Source organism: Heptranchias perlo, chromosome 7, assembly GCF_035084215.1.
Source record: "Heptranchias perlo isolate sHepPer1 chromosome 7, sHepPer1.hap1, whole genome shotgun sequence".
Classification (NCBI taxonomy): Eukaryota; Metazoa; Chordata; class Chondrichthyes; order Hexanchiformes; family Hexanchidae; genus Heptranchias; species Heptranchias perlo.
The window spans coordinates 56,144,727-56,164,908 of record NC_090331.1 but is presented as its reverse complement, the minus strand read 5'-3'; the positions used below and the strand labels follow the sequence as shown (position 1 = coordinate 56,164,908).

The following is a 20,182-nucleotide window of genomic DNA, read 5'->3' as shown; positions in this document are numbered from 1 at the left end:
GATGGTTCAGGTACAGTCTGGGTACATTCCCACGAGGGGGAACGGTAGGGCAACTAAAGCCAGGTCTCCCTGGATGACGAAATATAGAGTAAGATGAAGCGGAAAAAAGGGGCATATGACAGATGTCAGTTGATAATACAAGTGAGAATCAAGCTGAATATAGAAAGTTTACAGGGGAAGTGAAAAAAGAAATCAGCGGGGCAAAGAGTATGAGAATAGACTGGTGGCTAACATAAAAGGGAATCCAAAAACTTCTATCGGCATATGAACAGTAAATGGGTAGTAAGAGGAGGAGTGGGACCGATTAGGGACCAAAAAGGAGATCTATGCATGAAGGCAGAGGACATGGCTGAGGTACGAAATGAGTACTTTGAATCTGCCTTTACCAAGGAAGAGGATGCTGCCAAAGTCACAGTAACAGAAGAGGTAGTTGAGATACTGGGTGGACTAAAAATTGAAAAGGAGGAGGCACTAGAAAGGCTGGCAGTACTTAAAGTAGATAAATCACCCGGTCTAGATGGGATGCATCCTAGGTTGCTGAGGGAAGTAATGGTGGAAATTGCGGAGGTACTGGCCATAATCTTCCAATCATCCTTAGATACGGGGGTGGTGCCAGAGGACTGGAGACTTGCAAATAAGAACATAAGAAATAGGAGCAGGAGTAGGCCAATCGGCCCCTCGAGCCTGCTCCGCCATTCAATAAGATCATGGCTGATCTGATCCTAACCTCAAATCTAAATTCATGTCCAATTTCCTGCCCGCTCCCCGTAACCCCTAATTCCCTTTACTTCTAGGAAACTGTCTATTTCTGTTTTAAATTTATTTAATGATGTAGCTTCCACAGCTTCCTGGGGCAGCAAATTCCACAGACCTACTACCCTCTGAGTGAAGAAGTTTCTCCTCATCTCAGTTTTGAAAGAGCAGCCCCTTATTCTAAGATTATGCCCCCTAGTTCGAGTTTCACCCATCCTTGGGAACATCCTTACCGCATCCACCCAATCAAGCCCCTTCACAATCTTATATGTTTCAATAAGATCGCCTCTCATTCTTCTGAACTCCAATGAGTTACACTCTTGTTCAAAAAAGGGTGTAAGGATAAACCCAGCAACTACAGGCCAGTCAGTTTAGCTTCAGTGGTGGGGAAACTTTTAGAAACGATAATCCGGGTCAAAATTAACAGTCATTTGGACAAGTGGGGATTAATTAAGGAAAGCCAGCATGGATTTGTTAAAGGCAAATCGTGTTTAACTAACTTGATTGAGTTTTTTGATGAGGTAACAGAGAGGGTCGATAAGGGCAATGCGGTTGATGTGTTTATGGACTTCCAAAAGGCGTTTGATAAAGTGCCACATAATAGGCTTATCATCAAATTTGAAGCCCATGGAATAAAATTGACAGGAAACAGAGAGTTGTGGTGAATGGTTGTCTTTCAGACTGGAGAGAGGCACACAGTGGTGTTCCCCAGGGGTCGGTACTAGGAGCACTGCTTTTTTTGATATATATTAATGACTTGGACTTGGGTGTACAGGGCGCAATTTCCAAATTTGCAGATGACACAAAACTTGGAAGAGTAGTGAACAGTGAGGAGGATAGTGATAGACTTCAAGAGGACATAGACATGCTGGCGGAATGGACAGAAAAGTGCGAAGTGATACATTTTGGTAGAAAGAACGAAGAGAGGCAATATAAACTAAAGGGTACAATTCTAAAAGGGGTACAGGAACAGAGAGAGCTGAGGGTATATGTGCACGAATCGTTGGAGGTGGCAGGGCAGGTTGAGAAAGCAGTTAAAAAAGCATACGGGATCCTGGGCTTTATAAATAGAGGCATACAGTACAAAAGCAAGGAAGTCATGATGAACCTTTATAAAGTCTGGTTCAGCCACAACTGGAGTATTGTGTTCAGTTCCGGGTACCGCACTTTAAGAAAGATGTGAAGGCCTTAGAGAGAGTGCAGAAGAGGTTTACTAGAAGGGTTCCAAGAATGAAGGACTTCAGTTACATGGATAGACTGGAGAAGCAGGGGTTGTTCTCCTTAGAGCAGAGAAGGTTGAGAGGAGATTTGATCGAGTATTCAAAATTATAAAGGGTCCAGGAACATAGGAAGAGGAGTAGGCCATTCAGCCCCTCGAGCCCGCTCTGCCATTTGATAAGATCATGGCTGATCTGTGATCTGTGTGTCTAGACAGTATATAGAGAGAAACTGTTCCCATTGGCGGAAGGGTCAAGAGTCAGAGGACATAGATTTAAGGTGATTGGCAAGAGAACCAAAGGCGACATGAAGATGAACTTTTTTACACAGCGAGTGGTTACGATTGGGAATGCACTGCCTGAGGGGGTGGTGGAGGCAGATTCAATCATGGCTTTCAAAATGGAATTGGATAAGTACTCGAAGGGCTATGGGGAAAGGTCAGGGGAATGGGACTAGCTGAATTGCTCTTGCAGAGAGCTTGCATGGACTCGACGGGCTAAATGGCCTCCTTCCATGCTGTAACCATTCTATGATTCTATACCCTATCACATCTTTTAATAATCTTGAACACTTCAATTAGATCACCCCTTAATCTTCTATATTCAAGGGAATACAAGCCTAGACCATACAACCTGTCCTCATGAATTAGCCCTTTTAGCCCCGGCATCATTGTGGTTAATCTGCGCTGCACCCCTTCCAAGGCCAGTATATCCTTCATGAGGTCCAGCGCCCAGAACTGAATGCAGTACTCCAGAGAGGGTCTAACCAGAGCTCTGTACAGCTGTAACATAACTTCCACCCCTTTGTATTCCAGCCTTGTTGAGATAGCACCAAGGTAGCACCACTTCTGACCGAGCTGGCCGAGTCCTGAAGGACATAGCTGCTAGACTGGGCCTGCGGCAGGTGGTGAGCGAACCAACACGAGGGAAAAACTTACTTGACCTCGTCCTCACCAATCTACCTGTCGCAAATGCATCTGTCCATGACAGTATTGGTAGGAGTGACCACCGCACGGTCCTCGTGGAGATGAAGTCCCGTCTTTGCACTGAAGACACCATCCAACATGTTGTGTGGCACTACCACCGTGCAAAATGGGATAGATTCAGAACAGATCAAGCAGCTCAAAACTGGGCATCCATGAGGCGCAGTGGGCCATCAGCAGCAGCAGAATTGTATTCCAGCACAATCTGTAACCTCATGGCCTGGTATATTCCTCACTCTACCATTACCAACAAGCCAGGGGATCAACCCTGGTTCAATGAGGAGTGTAGAAGAGCATGCCAGGAGCAGCACCAGGCTTACCTAAAAATGAGGTGACAACCTGGCGAAGCTACAACTCAGGACTACATGCATGCTAAACAGCAGAAGCAACATGCGATCAACAGAGCTAAGCGATTCCACAACCAATGGATCAGATCAAAGCTCTGCAGTCCTGCCACATCCAGTCGTGAATAGTGGTGGACAATTAAACAACTAATGGGAGGAGGAGGCTCTGTAAACAACCCCATCCTCAATGATGATGTGGAGATGCCGGTGATGGACTGGGGTTGACAATTGTAAACAATTTTACAACACCAAGTTATAGTCCAGCAATTTTATTTTAAATTCACAAGCTTTCGGAGGCTTCCTCCTTCCTCAGGTGAATGTTGTGGAAATGAAATCCTCGAAATGAAATCGCATTTATAAATCACAGAACAATGCTTGGTGATTACAGACAGTTTTTTCAACTGCCCGTTGCCAAGGCAATCAGTGTGCAGACAGACAGGTGTTACCTGCAAGGTCTCCGAATATACAAATCACCAAAAAAAAACAGAGATAGAGAGGTAGAAACATAGAAAAGAAAGCAACTGACCCGTTATATTAAAAACAGATAACATTTGTTCGCTGGTGGGGTAACGTGTAGCGTGACCTGAACCCAAGATCCCGGTTGAGGCCGTCCTCATGGGTGCGGAACTTGGCTATCAATTTCTGCTCGACGATTTTGCGTTGTGTGTCTCGAAGGCCGCCTTGGAGTACGCTTACCCGAAGGTCGGTGGCTGAATGTCCTTGACTGCTGAAGTGTTCCCCGACTGGGAGGGAACCCTCCTGTTTGGTGATTGTTGCGCGGTGTCCGTTCATCCGTTGTCGCAGCGTCTGCATGGTCTTGCCAATGTACCATGCTCCGGGGCATCCTTTCCTGCAACGTATGAGGTAGACAACGTTGGCCGAGTCACAGGAGTATGAACCATGTACCTGGTGGGTGGTGTCCTCTCGTGTGATGGTAGCATCTGTGTTGATGATCTGGCATGTCTTGTAGAGGTTGCCGTGGCAGGGTTGTGTGGTGTCGTGGTCGCTGCTCTCCTGAAAGCTGGGTAATTTGCTGCGAACGATGGTCTGTTTGAGGTTAGGTGGCTGTTTGAAGGCGAGTAGTGGAGGCGTGGGGATGGCCTTAGCGAGGTGTTCGTCGTCATCGATGACATGTTGAAGGCTGCGAAGAACATGGCGTAGTTTCTCCGCTCCGGGGAAGTACTGGACGACGAAGGGTACTCTGTTTGTCTCGTGTTTGTCTTCTGGGGAGGTCTATGCGATTTTTCACTGTGGCCCGTCAGAACTGTCGATCGACGAGTCGAGCGTCATATCCCGTTCTTACGAGGGCGTCTTTCAGCGTCTGTAGGTGTCCATCGCGTTCCTCCTCGTCTGAGCAGATCCTGTGTATTCGCAGGGCCTGTCCATAGGGGATGGCCTCTTTGACGTGGTTAGGGTGGAAGCTGGAGAAGTGGAGCATCGTGAGGTTGTCCGTGGGCTTGCGGTAGAGTGAAGTGCTGAGGTGCCCGTCTTTGATGGAGATTCCTGTGTCCAAGAATGAAACCGATTCTTGAGTCTTGGTCCAAACATGGATAAAAGAGCTGAATTCCAGAGGTGAGGGGAGAGTGACTGCCCTTGACATCAAGGCAGCATTTGACCGAGTGTGGCACCAAGGAGCCCTAGTAAAACTGAAATCAATGGGAATCAGGGGGAAAACTCTCCAGTGGCTGGAGTCATACCTAGCACAAAGGAAGATGGCAGTGGTTGTTGGAGGCCAATCATCTGAGCCCCAGGACATTGCTGCAGGAGTTCCTCAAGGCAGTGTCCTAGGCCCAACCACCTTCAGCTGCTTCATCAATGACCTTCCCTCCATCAGAAATGGGGATGTTCGCTGATGATTGCACAGTGTTCAGTTCCATTCACAACCCACAGATAATGAAGCAGTCCGAACCCGCATGCAGCAAGACCTGGACAACATCCAGGCTTGGGCTCATAAGTGGCAAGTAACATTCGCGCCAGATAAGTGCCAGGCAATGACCATCTCCAACAATAGAGAGTCTAACCACCTCACCTTGACATTCAACGGCATTACCATCGCCGAATCCCCCACCATCAACATCCTGGGGGTCACCATTGACCAGAAAGTTAACTGGACCAGCCATATAAATACTGTGACTACAACAGCAGGTCAGAGGCTGGGTTTTCTGCGGCGAATGACTCACCTCCTGACTCCCCAAAGCCTTTCCACCATCTACAAGGCACAAGTCAGGAGTGTGATGGAATACTCTTCACTTGCCTGGATGAGTGCAGCTCCAACAACACTCAAGAAGCTCGACACCATCCAGGACAAAGCAGCCCACTTGATTGGCACCCCATCCACCACCCTAAACATTCACTCCCTTCACCACCGGAGCACAGTGGCTGCAGTGTGTAGCATCCACAGGATGCACTGCAGCAACTCACCAAGGCTTCTTCGACAGCACCTCCAAAACCCGCGACCTCTACCACCTAGAAGGACAAGAGCAGCAGGTACATGGGAACAACACCACCTGCACTTTCCCCTCCAAGTCACACACCATCCCGACTTGGAAATATATCACTGTTCCTTCATTGTCGCTGGGTCAAAATCCTGGCACTCCCTTCCTAACAGCACTGTGGGGGAATCTTCACCACACGGACTGCAGCTCACCACCACCTTCTCAAGGGCAATTAGGGATGGGCAATAAATGCCGGCCTTGCTAGCGATGCCCACATCCCATGAACGAATAAAAAAAAATAAAGGCCATCACTCCACTAGCCTTTTAAATTATTTTTTTGTACCTGTCTAGAAAAAGAGAAGGGGAAGATATGTTACATTGTTGTCCTTATGAGGCCTTTTCACATACAGAATCCAATGGAAGGAGTGATGTGGTAAAATCCTTCAGTATATGGGTTGTCACAAGTGAATAAATGAGAAAATAGGATGAAAGGAAAGCAGGAGATGGTGGTTCACACAAGTCCTGAGCTGTGGCCAGTCCTTCTACTGCCCCATCTCTATCCCCCTCTTATCATCAACCTCCCCCCCGACCCCGGATTTGCAGGGCTTCTTCCTCATATTGGGATAGTATGTGAACGTTAGGGATCCTCCTCCCATCTGTGTTCTCTGTCTCTTTTGCTATCTGCTATCTTCTGCAAGCAGAGTAGAAAAAGTGAGTGGTTGCAATAGTCTTGATGATATACAGTAATATCCAAGTGTCAGCATGTAGCCCACAGTGCATGTGATGACCTGCACATGTGTCATGCAGTTACATTAGATGAGACAATTACTTTGGCCTGAATGCCTGAAAGGATGTGAGTGATGGAACACTTCCTGGGGAAGGCTGGTGATGCTATGTGCACCCTGTAGATTAATGGGAAGCATCAAAAGTATTTTGAGGCAGTATGAGGGCGAGATAATTGTGTCATAGGTGCTTCGTACTCTCAATTAATGGAAGATAACAATGAGTTCTTTTATCTTGTCTGACCTGATACGGTCATTAATATTCTTCCTATATTGCCTCCAGATATGTGGTATGTTGCTCATGGCATCGATGCTAGTTACAACCTCTTGGCATTCTTGTTGGGCAGCTTGCTTCCTGGGCTCCATCCCTCACTTTCTTCATCGGAATTTCTATCTTCCTATCACAAAAATGGGGCATTGTGTGTCCTGCTGAACTGCTTGCAGACAGGTTTCCAATCACAATGGTTCTGCCTTACAAGCCACGATGCCTGCCCCTTTAAGCTGTTGCAGGTCTTCAAATCCTGCAGCAGAATGCAACTTCCTCTCCAGCAACGGGCAAGTTCTGAATCACAGGTGTTTCCAAAACTGGGAGCACCTCAAGACTATGCTAATGACATGACTCCGGAAATACCACGTGGGATCAGCGTCAAGCAAGTGCTCTTCTTCCACTGCCTAACTTCTGGTTGGGCATATGCCCAATCAGAAAATCTAGGCCAATGTATTTAAATATTTGATTTCCAGATGTATTCGATGGATCTGGTGGAGGCGTGCACCTCATTGTACCTGTGCTCTGTTGGTGTATAGGCATGCCATAGAAAGGTAAGAAGCCAAGGCAGCAGAGCATATTTGTGGTCTCCTAGGATCCAATCCCTAACTTTCTGGATATCAGCAAATGTTGGTGCATGGTGGACTGCCATAAAATGAATGCATTATGAATCAATGCTGCTGAGGAATCTGGAATTTACCTGTAGTACCCGGTGAGGATGGTTGCACACAAGCTGATCATTGATGGAATAAAATTTCTTTCAGTTTGGCTATGGGCATGTTTGTGACATCAATGACATCTGCTATTTGAAAAGGCCTGGAGCTCATTCCTGTTGCTCATTTTCGTTCATAGTATGGTACAACACAGGAAGGGGCCATTCGGCCCATCGTGCCTGTGCCGGCTCTTTGAAAGACTATCCAATTAGTCCCACTCCCCTAGGAAAGAGATGTATCTGCTTGCTCTGGCAAACAATAAATGAGTCATCTATTTATACAACAATGCAGTACAGACTGAATGATGTTACTAACAACTCCATTGGCCCTCTAGAAAGAGCCTGAGGCAAAATACTTGAAGGCAGCTGTTACCTTCACTGTCACTTGTAGCCTCATGTCTGGCCTTGAATTGGGTTGCAGGTTGTTCTCCAGCATGTTGCCCATCCTTTTTAATGTCATCCCTGGTGAATCAGAGCTTCTGAAGACATTGCTACTCTGTCAGGTCCAAATAATTCCTATGGGGTTGATATATTTGGTTGGCAGGATAATGATGGTTAGGAGCCCTCTCCCTGCAATGACCCTACACTTCCCTGGCATTCAAAAGCTGTTCCTGGTCCTCCTCTTCCTCCTACTAACACATGTACAGTGGACTACAAATGGGATACCCATTGTGCTAAGTGCATGGAACTCCCCAACTCTCCTTAAAAGTTCCTGGATACAGTGCTGCCCAACTGCAGCAGAAAACTTGCATTTTTGTCTCCTAACTCCCCAAAAGTCGATTTGCAACTTCAAATGCAAGACTGGATGTGATGGGTCTCCCCCTTTTTTTCTTCTTCCTGGGAAATAGGTGTGCACGGGGCATTGGGCAGAGAAAAATCAGCCCCACCAAGTTAGGTTATGATTTTTTTTATTCGTTCATGGGATGTGGGCGTCGCTGGCAAGGCCAGAATTTATTGCCCATCCCTAATTGCCCTTGAGAAGGTGGTGGTGACGGATATTAACGGATTTGATCTAGATCGCGAAGCCTAAACAAGAGATCTGGTCTATTTATGTGAAAGATGCATTGCATGTGGATCCCTTGCTAGCCAATCCAGCTTATTCCTCAGTGTTTATGATCCATACCGACCAGTTATTCAGGGGCGTCATCACCACGTTGAGCCACATGAATGACCGCAAGGTCATCTACCTGATCTGCAAGCTACAGTCACGAGAAATGGCTTACTCAGCAATTGAAAAGAATGCCTGAGCATCACTTGGGCACTCCAAAAGTTACAAGTGCAATTATGTAGGACTACAGTTACTGTGTATTTTGATCACATTCTCTTAGCTTGCTTAAATTCAACATGGGACAAAAATAGGTATCTGTTATGATGGAGCACTGCATTACAAGGGTATAATATGGTCATCTAATATTGTTGCAGCTTGCAGAAGAGGAGTGCCATCACACTAGCCCAGCAGGAGTAACATTCAGTTTCAATACTCACAACTGATTTGTTAGCAACATTCACTAGTACTGTCGCCCAGGAAAGGGTGTATTGTGACAAAAATAAAGAATTTTTGCCTATAGCTTACAGTGCTTCTCCGTTTACTAGTTATGTAGCTTAAAAACTTTTTTTAAAAAAAAAAGAGGTGCCACACTCAAAAATCAGCCCCACCGAGTTAGGTTATGATTTTTTTTATTCGTTCATGGGATGTGGGCGTCGCTGGCAAGGCCAGCATTTATTGCCCATCCCTAATTGCCCTTGAGAAGGTGGTGGTGAGCTGCCTTCTTGAACCGCTGCAGTCCGTGTGGTGAAGGTTCTCCCACAGTGCTGTTAGGTAGGGAGTTCCAGGATTTTGACCCAGCGACGATGAAGGAACGGCGATATACTTCCAAGTCGGGATGGTGTGTGACTTGGAGCGGAACGCGCAGGTGGTGTTGTTCCCATGTGCCTGCTGCCCTTGTCCTTCTAGGTGGTAGAGGTCGCGGGTTTGGGAGTTGCTGTCGAAGAAGCCTTGGCAAGTTGCTGCAGTGCATATGTCTGGCAAACTAAACTAAAGTATCGTTTTTAGTTGTAGCAGATGAATAGTAAAATCTCAGATTAATTTATAGCATTTTAATCATGATTACAGAAATACATTTTGAATCAATTTATTTTCAAATTGGTCAGCAAGTTACTACAGTTCATGTTCAATCCTTAATGTTTTCCTTTTTGTCATGTTAGACTCTACTAAATGGGTGATCCAGAGAAAGGAAAGAAAATCTTTGTGCAGAAGTGTGCTGTGTGCCACACTATTGAAAAAGGTGGAAAACACATGGTTGGCCCAAATCTTTCGGGTATTTTTGGGCGTAAAACAGGGTCAGCTGCAGGATATGCCTACACTGATGCAAACAAGAATAAAGGTAGTGTAATTTAAACTGCAACTTTGATGCTTGTATTTCAGTATTATTTGTCCCCGATCTAAAATATGGATTTATATGCAGGCATCACATGGGGAGAGGGCACACTAATGGAATATTTGGAGAACCCCAAAAAATATATTCCTGGAACAAAAATGCTGTTTGCTGGTATCAAGAAGAAAAATGAACGTGCCGACCTCATTGCTTATTTAAAGAAAGCATCATAATAATAAAACTTTAATTAAATGCTTGATTTTATTTTGAAATGTTCTTTTTGTCAGTCATCGAAAATTTTAGTCAGGAGTAAATCACTCCAGTAATTCACCCGCTTGTCTATATTCAGTGCTAACTTGTTAGTTGTTTTTAACTACTGTTGTGGAAATGATTTGATTGTATAACAAACTTTCAACTTCTAAAATAAAGTTAAGTACCTTTTCAAGGTGCCTTAATACTATGAAAATCATTTATTGTATTACCATAACTAAGTTTGGTTCCAGGTCATATGTTACCTGGTGTTTGCAAGAAGTGACCAAGTTCAGAGTCTGTTTTCTTGGTGAAGTGTAAGCAGCAAAGATCTCCTTGATACCCAAGTAACTCTTCCAGGGTCTGTTGACTTGCCTCCTTGACTGAGTGTGTCAGGGCAGACTGCCTCAAATAAGGTGTAACTGCCTTTGTGCATTCCTATGGAACTCCTCATCCCTGAGAACAAAAGGGATTCCCGGAGGAATGTCGGTCTTAATGACATTTATTGCTTAAATTAAGAGTAAAATTCCTTTCAATGGTATAAGGTAAAAAAATAAAGTAAAGCAATTCAAAAACAAAAACAACCTGAAGAGCCAAAAATAGTATAGTTCACACTCACGTCCAACCCTGTTAAACATACCTTCAAGGAATTCAGTTTCAAAGGCCGGAAAATTAGTTTGAAAATGTGTCAAAGACCTCAAAGAACCTCCTGCAAAACCAGCGTGGCCTAGTTGGAAAGAAAAATGCAGCAGAGTAGGCACAACGCTTGGATTTCTGACCACCCTGTGCCAGGGCGTATATTACCCTTTTTAGTTCCACTGTTCTGTCTTTATGTTTCAACATTTTATTTATTTTTTTAATGGTTTCTCAAATGGGATCACTGTTATGGCAAAAAACTACCCCAATTTGCTGTCCAGGAAATTGAATTACCTTGATTTAACACTGGAGAACTGCTGAAAAGACTTTAGTCCACTTAACCTATCGAATACCTCTTCAATACTGATTTCAAAATCCTTTAGGATATTTGTTGCACAGTAATTGGATAACAAACCAGTCAGTACTCCTAGAAAGTAATGATTAAGTAATTCTTTTATTTTCGCGTCTTCAATTACTCAACCCCCTTTTTCTTTTACAGTTCTATCTTTCCTAATCAACTGTAACTGTTATATTGAAAAATGTTTAATTATTGCACTTGACATTCTTTGCTATGTTTGTCTCTGGTGCCTTTTTTGTACTTTTTTAGCCTGTTTTAGATTGGGACTCTACTCATTGGAGTTCAGAAGAATGAGAGGCGATCTTATTGAAACATATAAGATTGTGAAGGGGCTTGATCGGGTGGATGCGGTAAGGATGTTCCCAAGGATGGGTGAAACTAGAACTAGGGGGCATAATCCTGGAATAAGGGGCTGCTCTTTCAAAACTGAGATGAGGAGAAACTTCTTCACTCAGAGGGTAGTAGGTCTGTGGAATTTGCTGCCCCAGGAAGCTGTGGAAGCTGCATCATTAAATAAATTTAAAACAGAAATAGACAGTTTCCTAGAAGTAAAGGGAATTAGGGGTTACGGGGAGCGGGCAGGAAATTGGACATGAAGCTGAGTTCAGATTGGTCAAGGCCCTGTGGGTGGCGGAGCGGGCCCAGGGGCTGAGTGGCCGGGTCCTGCTCCTACTTCTTGTGTTCTTTAGATTTGAGGTTAGGATCAGATCAGCCATGATCTTATTGAATGGCGGAGCAGGCTCGAGGGGCCGATTGGCCTACTCCTGCTCCTTGTTCTTATGTTCTTATTCCAAAAGTTTTCCCCTCCCTTTTTTCTGTAGGCTTTGTATAGTTTGTTTTCCTAGAGTGAGCTATCCACTTCGTTCATCTGGTTCACCCCTCATTCCATTAAGTATGCCTTGCTGAAATCGCCTACCTCTGTCCCGGTTCTCATTGGCATTGGTTGCCAGATGATCTCATTGTGATGATCATATTGTGATGACTTGTCCTTCAAGGTTCCATCACTTCTATATTATTGATACCATCTGATAACTTGCAAGAATCAAATCTAGATACTAGTTCCTCCTAATTGGAACAATGACACAATGTGATATGTAGTTTTGTACCACATTTATGAGTTTTGGTTCTGTCACATACTTCCATTCGGACATGCCCAGTGTATATTAGGTTAGTTGAATTTAACCATGATTATTACATTTATATATACCTTTCTTATTTCCTCATATAAGGCGCTTTCATTCTAATTTATCTGCAATGGTAGGCTGTAGAAGACCCCAATTACTAACTTTTCCCACTACCTATTTTTGCCTTTCCATGAGATACTGGGCCTGATTTTCATCATCTAATGTAAATCAGTTCTAAATGGTTAAGAATCAGCATTAATCCCACCAAAATGGTAAAATGCTATTAGCACTCAAATTTCCTGGGTCATTCTGTTTCCATAATTATTCACATATTGAAGTGCAGATTTAGGTAGATGTACGGAACATACAGGTGGTGAGAGCAAAAAATTGCAAGTAAGTGAAACTTAAAGGGTCTGCATGAGTCTGTAAGCAAATGACAGAACAACCAAGCGCCTGACAACTTGGTGTCAATTTTCACTTCTGTCACCTGCTGTTAATGAGGCGGTAATGACCTCACTGCCTTACTGCCCCGTTAACACCAACAAAGTGGCCGGTGACGTTTGAAAGGGGCCTATCGCTAGGCACCCAATGCATCCGCCTGTCTCAGGTGGCACCTTTTAATATACAAATTGGGATACTGGGATTGCCATTTTAGGTTGGAGCGTGCTCCTCTGGGCCTCACAAAAATAATCTGGGCTGCTCCCGCCCCGGGACCCTCACCCTCTGTGATCACGACCTTCCCCCGCACTGACCTTGCTGGCAGCCGGGATGCCCAATATTGTTTCAGTTGTCAAAACAAAAGATATTCCTTAATAGACATCAAAGTTAATGCTGCTCATTTAGCTTCCAGAATGTCTGTGAACTTGTCTTCAATAGACATTCGGCTCCAAAATAATAATTAATCTCCACTAATTCAACTCTTTCTTTGTCAGTAGTATTGGTAGAAAAACTATCAGGATAAACTTTAGATTCAAACTACTGTTGATAAATGCATTTATTGGCTATACCCATTTAAACGATTAAAAAACAATCAAAAAAATGCTAATATACACACTGACGTCACATTAGAAATGTTGAAAATTATATGATACAATAGTCTTATATATCTGCTGGTAGGGAGTGCAAAAAAGTTTATGTTCAATGTTCATGCTTGATATACAAAACACTACCAGAAATGTGAAGATTTGCAACTTAATTAATATCACCATCATAATATCACATTACTGTTCAGTATGATGTCAAACGCTATTGGCATTCTATGGGAATCTGCACTTTGAAACTGATGATAATAGACTTTGATGACTAAAAATGATACTATTAGGTTTCTTGTAGTTTCTGTTATAACGTACAGCTCTTTTGGAACAAAATGTTAGTAACATGCCCTGATTCATAGCAGCCTGTTGAAGACATTAAGAACTCCCTTAACAACTGTACCATGCACAAAACCTAAATAATTTGCACTATATCTGTTTCAACAAAAAGATATGTCAAAATCCAGGAACAATACATCCTTTATATACCTCCACATAAGGGCAATAGGGATATATGATAATATCCAATATAAACCCAACATCAGCAGGTCACGTAGCTGTAGAGGACATCACAGCTGAGCCTGACTCATCCACATCTGATGTCCACAGATATAAACTTTCCAGCAGGAGTCACTAGGCAGCAATCAGGAGCAAGTTTTTGATAGCTAATCTCATCCAAGGCAGAAAAAAATCTAACTAAACACAGACCAGGAATCAACCTTGGACCTAATAGGCAATATGATTTGGTGCTATGCAAGGTAGTACCTTTACCACTAAGTAACTGGGGGAGCGAACTTGTCATTTTCTCTGCAATGTTATAACTGCTATTGAGGCAGCTGAAGAAATTATATCTGCTACACTTGTTTGCACTGGTGCTAATAAAACTTGTAAGGGGAAGCATAATACACCGAATTGTCTAATAAGCATAAGTGTTATATCAGGAGTCTCAATTCTTACCATTATCTTCTGGTCACCATTGGTTAATACTTTGTGTTGAAGCAGACATTTTGTGTATACTCGTGAATTGATTCAAATTCTGCTTTAGTAACATCATGAATGGAAATTGGATTGTGAGTTCTCTGCTTACTGGACCAGAACTTTATGGTGCCTTATGAGGGGGCGTTCTATGTAAAACATCAATGTCCTGGCTCCTTCAGTCCAACTGTGTTAACAATTGATAACTGCGAGACACTAATAACTTACTTAAAACATTTAAAATATGTGTCAATTCACTTTACCTTTTTTAGGACCACTATAATGGCAGAGTCCCGACTATGAATGGTGTTAGCCTCTTCCCACACTCATGAGTGCAGTTGAAACCATACTACTAAACAACAGGGGGTGACACTTGCTGCTTACATCTGTGCACGTTCTATCCCATTTGGAAAATGTGGTCAGGGAAATGCACATATTTGAGGAAGGTGATCAGTGTAAGAGGCAGACATTGAGAGAAGGCTGCAAAGGAGAACTTAAATAAAAGTAGTAATAAGAGGTTCAGTGGTAGTACTCTCACCTTTAATTCAGAATATCATGGGTTCAAGCCGTACTCCTGAGACTTGAGCACATAATCTAAGCTGACACTTCAGTGCAGTGCTGAGGGAGTGCTGCACTGTTGGAGGTGTTGTCTTTCAGATGGGATATTAAACCAAGGCCCTCTTGTCTGTTCTCTTAGGTGGATGTAAAAGATCTTGTAGCTATATTTGAAGAAGAGCAGGGAAGTTCTCCCGATGGCCTAGCCAACATTTATCCCTCAACCAATATTAATAAAACATTAGTTGGTCATTTACCTCCTTGAGATGTTCTGTGGTTGTGAAAGACACTGTATATATGCAAGTTTTCTCTTTCTGAGAGAAAGAACACACATACCAAAAAATAATTGTAAAGAAAGGTGGCACTATGGCTCGGGAACACCCTCCAGATAAGGTTTGGAATTCTGGCCAGAACACATTCTAAGTCACAAAATGTGAGATATAATTCAACACCCTTCACTAACAATATAAGAAAATATAGGACAAGAAGAGGGTGTTCACCCAACCAAACCTGTTCATTTTCAAATAGACACAAGACTGGTGGATCCTGTTCAGATGAACCTGTTCTACATAGATGATATCGCTATCTTCAGGTGGACATGGGATGAAAAGGCCGAGAAGGGTTGTCAACTCTTGTTGGATGTATTTTTGGAGGTTTGGTTAGGTGACATTTGATCACAGACATCTAATCATATGCACTTGCCTGCAGTTTGCAAATATTCTTATAGTTACCTTACATGTAGTTAGGTGTCTTTACTTATGGTTTTGTGCCAGCAGTTGTCGTGCAAGAAGCTCTAAGAACCGATCGGCCGCCTTTTGAAGTTTGCCTTACTTAAATTTAAAACTCCGGTTTGTGACTCTCCCTTTTCCTTCTCAAATTTAAATCAAATTCAATCATATGATAATACAACTTCTACTCAGGGAGTATACACTGAAGCTGTATTTCTATTCTCCACCCCCACAACCCATGTATTTCTGGGCAGATGAACAGAACATTGCAGATTAAAAGTAGTTCTCCAAGAATCTCAGAATCCACAGTATAGATAGATGTCATTCGGCCCATCCTGCCTGTGCAAGCTCTAATGTATTCCATTTGCAATGTTGTCTGATTGCCAACAAAAGTAGTTGCTATATTACAGTTTGCAATGCTACTTCTGGCACATATGGTGGTTAATCACAATTCTATGGTTTCCTTACATGAAAAATTAAAATTGGCATTTTTGTTTGCAGAAGGAAGAATTTTGGGCTTGCAAGCCAGCTATGTCTGACAGCGCGGTCTTTTTAAGATGGTTTATCTTCACTCTCCCTCCGGAGCCAGGATTGAATTCCGCTATTCTCTTCAACATATTGGGGCAGAAATCGCTCCCGAAATAACGGAGGAGCTCTATAGTGCACTCTGTTGTTAGTGGCAAATTGAAGGAGCAAGTTCTGACGATCGCACATGCGCAGTGAAACGCGGAAATCGTGAACTCGCTCCTAGTGATTCACTGGCGATATGACAGCTTTGAATTAAAGGGCCATCGCACGCTGCAATCAGGGAAAATATTGAAAAAACACCAACTTGCTTATCTGCCCAGCTGGAAAGTAACTGATTACGTCACCAAACAGGTACGCTTAAAACTATGGGTCTAAACTAAGTTTTAACAGCATGGTAAGTCTTAATGACTGCCAAACAACTAAAAATTTACTTTTAAAAATGTGGAGTCTCATATTGCTCCTTATTTTAATAGTTTTTGGTCATTAAAAAAAAATGTAATTAAAATATTGAATTTTTTTTTACTTTTCCCTTCTGTCTCTTGAATTTTAATTCAATTATTTCTTTGGCTTTTTATCAAAATTTTTTTTAAATTTACAATTACATACAGAATACTAACTTTAAATGAATGAAGTCTGCTTGCCTGCTTGAGCAATACAGCCTGAATCTGTGGGCGTGACTTCTCTTCCTGACAGATTTTGTGAGCGTGTCTTCTCCTCACAGACTTTTCCAGTTGCGCAGCAACTCAAGCTGCTCAGAGGTTGGGTTGATAGCGCACAATTTTTTAAAAGTTCAAATGAAAGCAATTCGACGCCACAGAGCCCGCAGTAAGTAATTTTGTTAATTTAATTCGCAGGACTGTGATGGTGACCGTTGCCTCGCTGCTCGGAGCGATTTCTGGCCCATTGTAAAAATGACACCTCTTCCGCAATCAGTTGCAAGCCTGTGGTTTCTCGACAGCATCGGCTCAATACTCGTGCCGGAGCTGACCACAGCCACAAGACTCCCAGACAATCCAGGAGGGTTGGCAAGCCTAATGCTGAGAAGTGTAACTTCAGCATAGCTGAGGTATTGTACCTAAGTCACCATGTGGGTGGGAGGAAGCAAAGGACCAACCAGGTAAAGGTAGACACCCTCATGCAATAGGCCCAAGAGGCAGGCATTCCTCGGGTTAACCAGTTAGTATCGAATGTTCATTCCCAACTATACAGATATAGCTATACTATTAACGGATTTGATCTAGATCGCGAAGCCTAAACAAGAGATCTGGTCTATTTATGTGAAAGATGCATTGCATGTGGATCCCTTGCTAGCCAATCCAGCTTATTCCTCAGTGTTTATGATCCATACGGACCAGTTATACAGGGGCGTCATCACCACGTTGAGCCACATGAATGACCGCAAGGTCATCTACCTGATCTGCAAGCTACAGTCACGAGAAATGGCTTACTCAGCAATTGAAAAGAATGCCTGAGCATCACTTGGGCACTCCAAAAGTTACAAGTGCAATTATGTAGGACTACAGTTACTGTGTATTTTGATCACATTCTCTTAGCTTGCTTAAATTCAACATGGGACAAAAATAGGTATCTGTTATGATGGAGCACTGCATTACAAGGGTATAATATGGTCATCAAATATTGTTGCAGTCTACTCTCAATCATCAGTAAAGTGATGGAAGGTGTCGTCACCAGTGCTATCAAGCAGCACTCACTCACCAATAACCTGCTCACCGATGCTCGGTTTGGGTTCTGCCAGGACCACTCGGCTCCAGATCTCATTACAGCCTTGGTCCAAACATGAACTAAAGAGCTGAATTTCAGAGGTGAGGTGAGAGTGACTGCCCTTGACATCAAGGCAGCATTTGACCAAGTGTGGCACCAAGGAGCCCTAGTAAAATTGAAGTCAATGAGAATCAGGGGGAAAACTCTCCAGTGGCTGGAGTCATACCTAGCACAAAGGAAGATGATAGTGGTTGTTGAAAGCCAATCATCTCAGCCCCAGGACATTGCTGCAGGAGATCCTCAGGGCAGTGTCCTAGGCCCAACCATCTTCAGCTGCTTCATCAATGACCTTCCCTCCATCATAAGGTCAGAAATGAGGATGTTCGCTGATGACTGCACAGTGTTCAGTTCCATTCGCAACCCCTCAGATAATGAAGCAGTCCGTGCCCGCATGCAGCAAGACCTGGACAACATCCAGGCTTGGGCTCATAAGTGGCAACTGGCATTCACGCCAGACATGTGCCAGGCAATGACCATCTCCAACAAGAGAGAGTCTAACCACCTCACCTTGACATTCAACAGCATTACCATTGCCGAATCCCTCACAATCAACATCCCGGGGGTCACCATTGACCAGAAACTTAACTGGACCAGCCACTGTGGCTATAAGAACAGGTCAGAGGCTGGGTATTCTGTGGCGAGTGACTCACCTCCTGACTCCCCAAAGTCTTTCCACCATCTACAAGGCACAAGTCAGGAGTGTGATGGAATACTCTCCGTTTGCCTGGATGAGTGCAGCTCCAACAACACTCAAGAAGCTCGACATCATCCAGGACAAAGAAGCCCACTTGATTGGCACGCCATCCACCACCCTCAACATTCACTCCCTTCATCACCGGCGCACTGTGGCTGCAGTACCATCCACAGTATGCACTGCAGCAACTCGCCAATGTTTCTTCGACAGCACCTCCCAAACCCGCAACCTCTACCACCTAGTAGGACAAGAGCAGCAGGCACATGGGAACAACGCCACCTGCATGTTCCCCTCCAAGTCACACATCATCCCGACTTGGAAATATATCGCCGTTCCTTCATTGTCGCTGGGTCAAAAAAATGTTTTATTCGTTCATGGCTTGCGGGCATCACTGGTAAGGCCAACATTTATTGCCCATCCCTAATTGCCCTTGAGCCGCTGCAGTCCGTGTGGTGAATGTTCTACCACAGTGCTGTTAGGAGGGGAGTTCCAGGATTTTGACGTAGCGACGATGAAGGAACGACGATATATTTCCAAGTCGGGACGGTGTGTGACTTGGAGGGGAACGTGCAGGTGGTGTTGTTCCCATGTGCCTGCTGCCCTTGTCCTTCTAGGTGGTAGAGGTCACGTGTTTGGGAGGTGCTGTCGAAGAAGTCTTGGCGAATTGCTGCAGTGCATCCTGTGGATGGTACACACTGCAACTACAGTGCGCCAGTGGTGAAGTGAGTGAATGTTTAGGGTGGTAGATGGGGTGCCAATCAAGCAGGCTGCTTTGTCATGGAATCCTGGAACTCCCCACCTAACAGCACTAACTACACGGACTGCAGCGGTTCAAGAAGGCAGCTCACCACCCACCACCTTCTCAAGGGGAATTAGGGATGGACAATAAATGCTGGCCTTGCCAGCGACGCCCACATCCCCTGAACGAATAATAAAAAAATTACACCCTCAAAAAACTCTAATAGATTTGTCAAACACAATTTCCCTTTCATAAAATCGTGTTGACTCTGTTTAATCATATTATGATTTTCTAAGTGCCCTGTTACTACGTCCTTAATAATAGATTCTAGCATTTTCCCTACTACTGATGCCAGGCTAACTGGCCTATAGTTTCCTGTTTTCTCTCTCCCTCTTTCTTGAATAGCAGGGTTACATTTGCCACCTTCCAATCCACAGGGACCATTCTAGAATCTAGGGAATTCTGGAAGATCAAAACCAATGCATCCACTATCTCTGCAGCCACCTCTTTTAAAACCCTAGAATGTAGGCCATCAGATCCAGGGGATTTGTCAGCTTTTAGTCCCATTCATTTCTCCAGTACTTTTTCTGTACTAATCTTAATTACTTTAAGTTCCTCACTCTCATTAGACCCTTGGTTCCCCACTATTTCCGGTATGTTTTTTGTATCCTCTACTGTGAGGATAGATACAAAAAATATGTTTATTGTCTCTGCCATTTCCTTATAATTTCATTCAGCTGGAACTTGCTCCAACCGATGTGGCAAGACTCTCCACACATCCTGCGGATATAAAAAGTACGAATGTACTCACTGTGTAGGCCACAATATCCATTTGTTGAATTTTGAAATCTTTTCCAGTGGTACGCTCAGAGATCAGCGCAGGCCATGTGCGCGTGCAAAGATTGTGGGAATGGAAG

The 20,182-nt window shown here is 43.8% G+C and overlaps 1 protein-coding gene across 1 annotated transcript; it reads left to right on the top strand.

Moving 5' to 3' along the window:
• Positions 1 to 9,697: 9,697 nt before the first annotated feature.
• Positions 9,698 to 10,099, top strand: LOC137323322 (cytochrome c, somatic). The gene is made up of 2 exons (XM_067986811.1): positions 9,698 to 9,875; positions 9,957 to 10,099. The coding sequence occupies exons 1-2, from the start codon at positions 9,707 to 9,709 to the stop codon at positions 10,097 to 10,099; spliced, it is 312 nt and encodes a 103-aa protein (XP_067842912.1). The 5' UTR covers positions 9,698 to 9,706.
• The last annotated feature ends 10,083 nt before the right edge of the window (positions 10,100 to 20,182 follow it).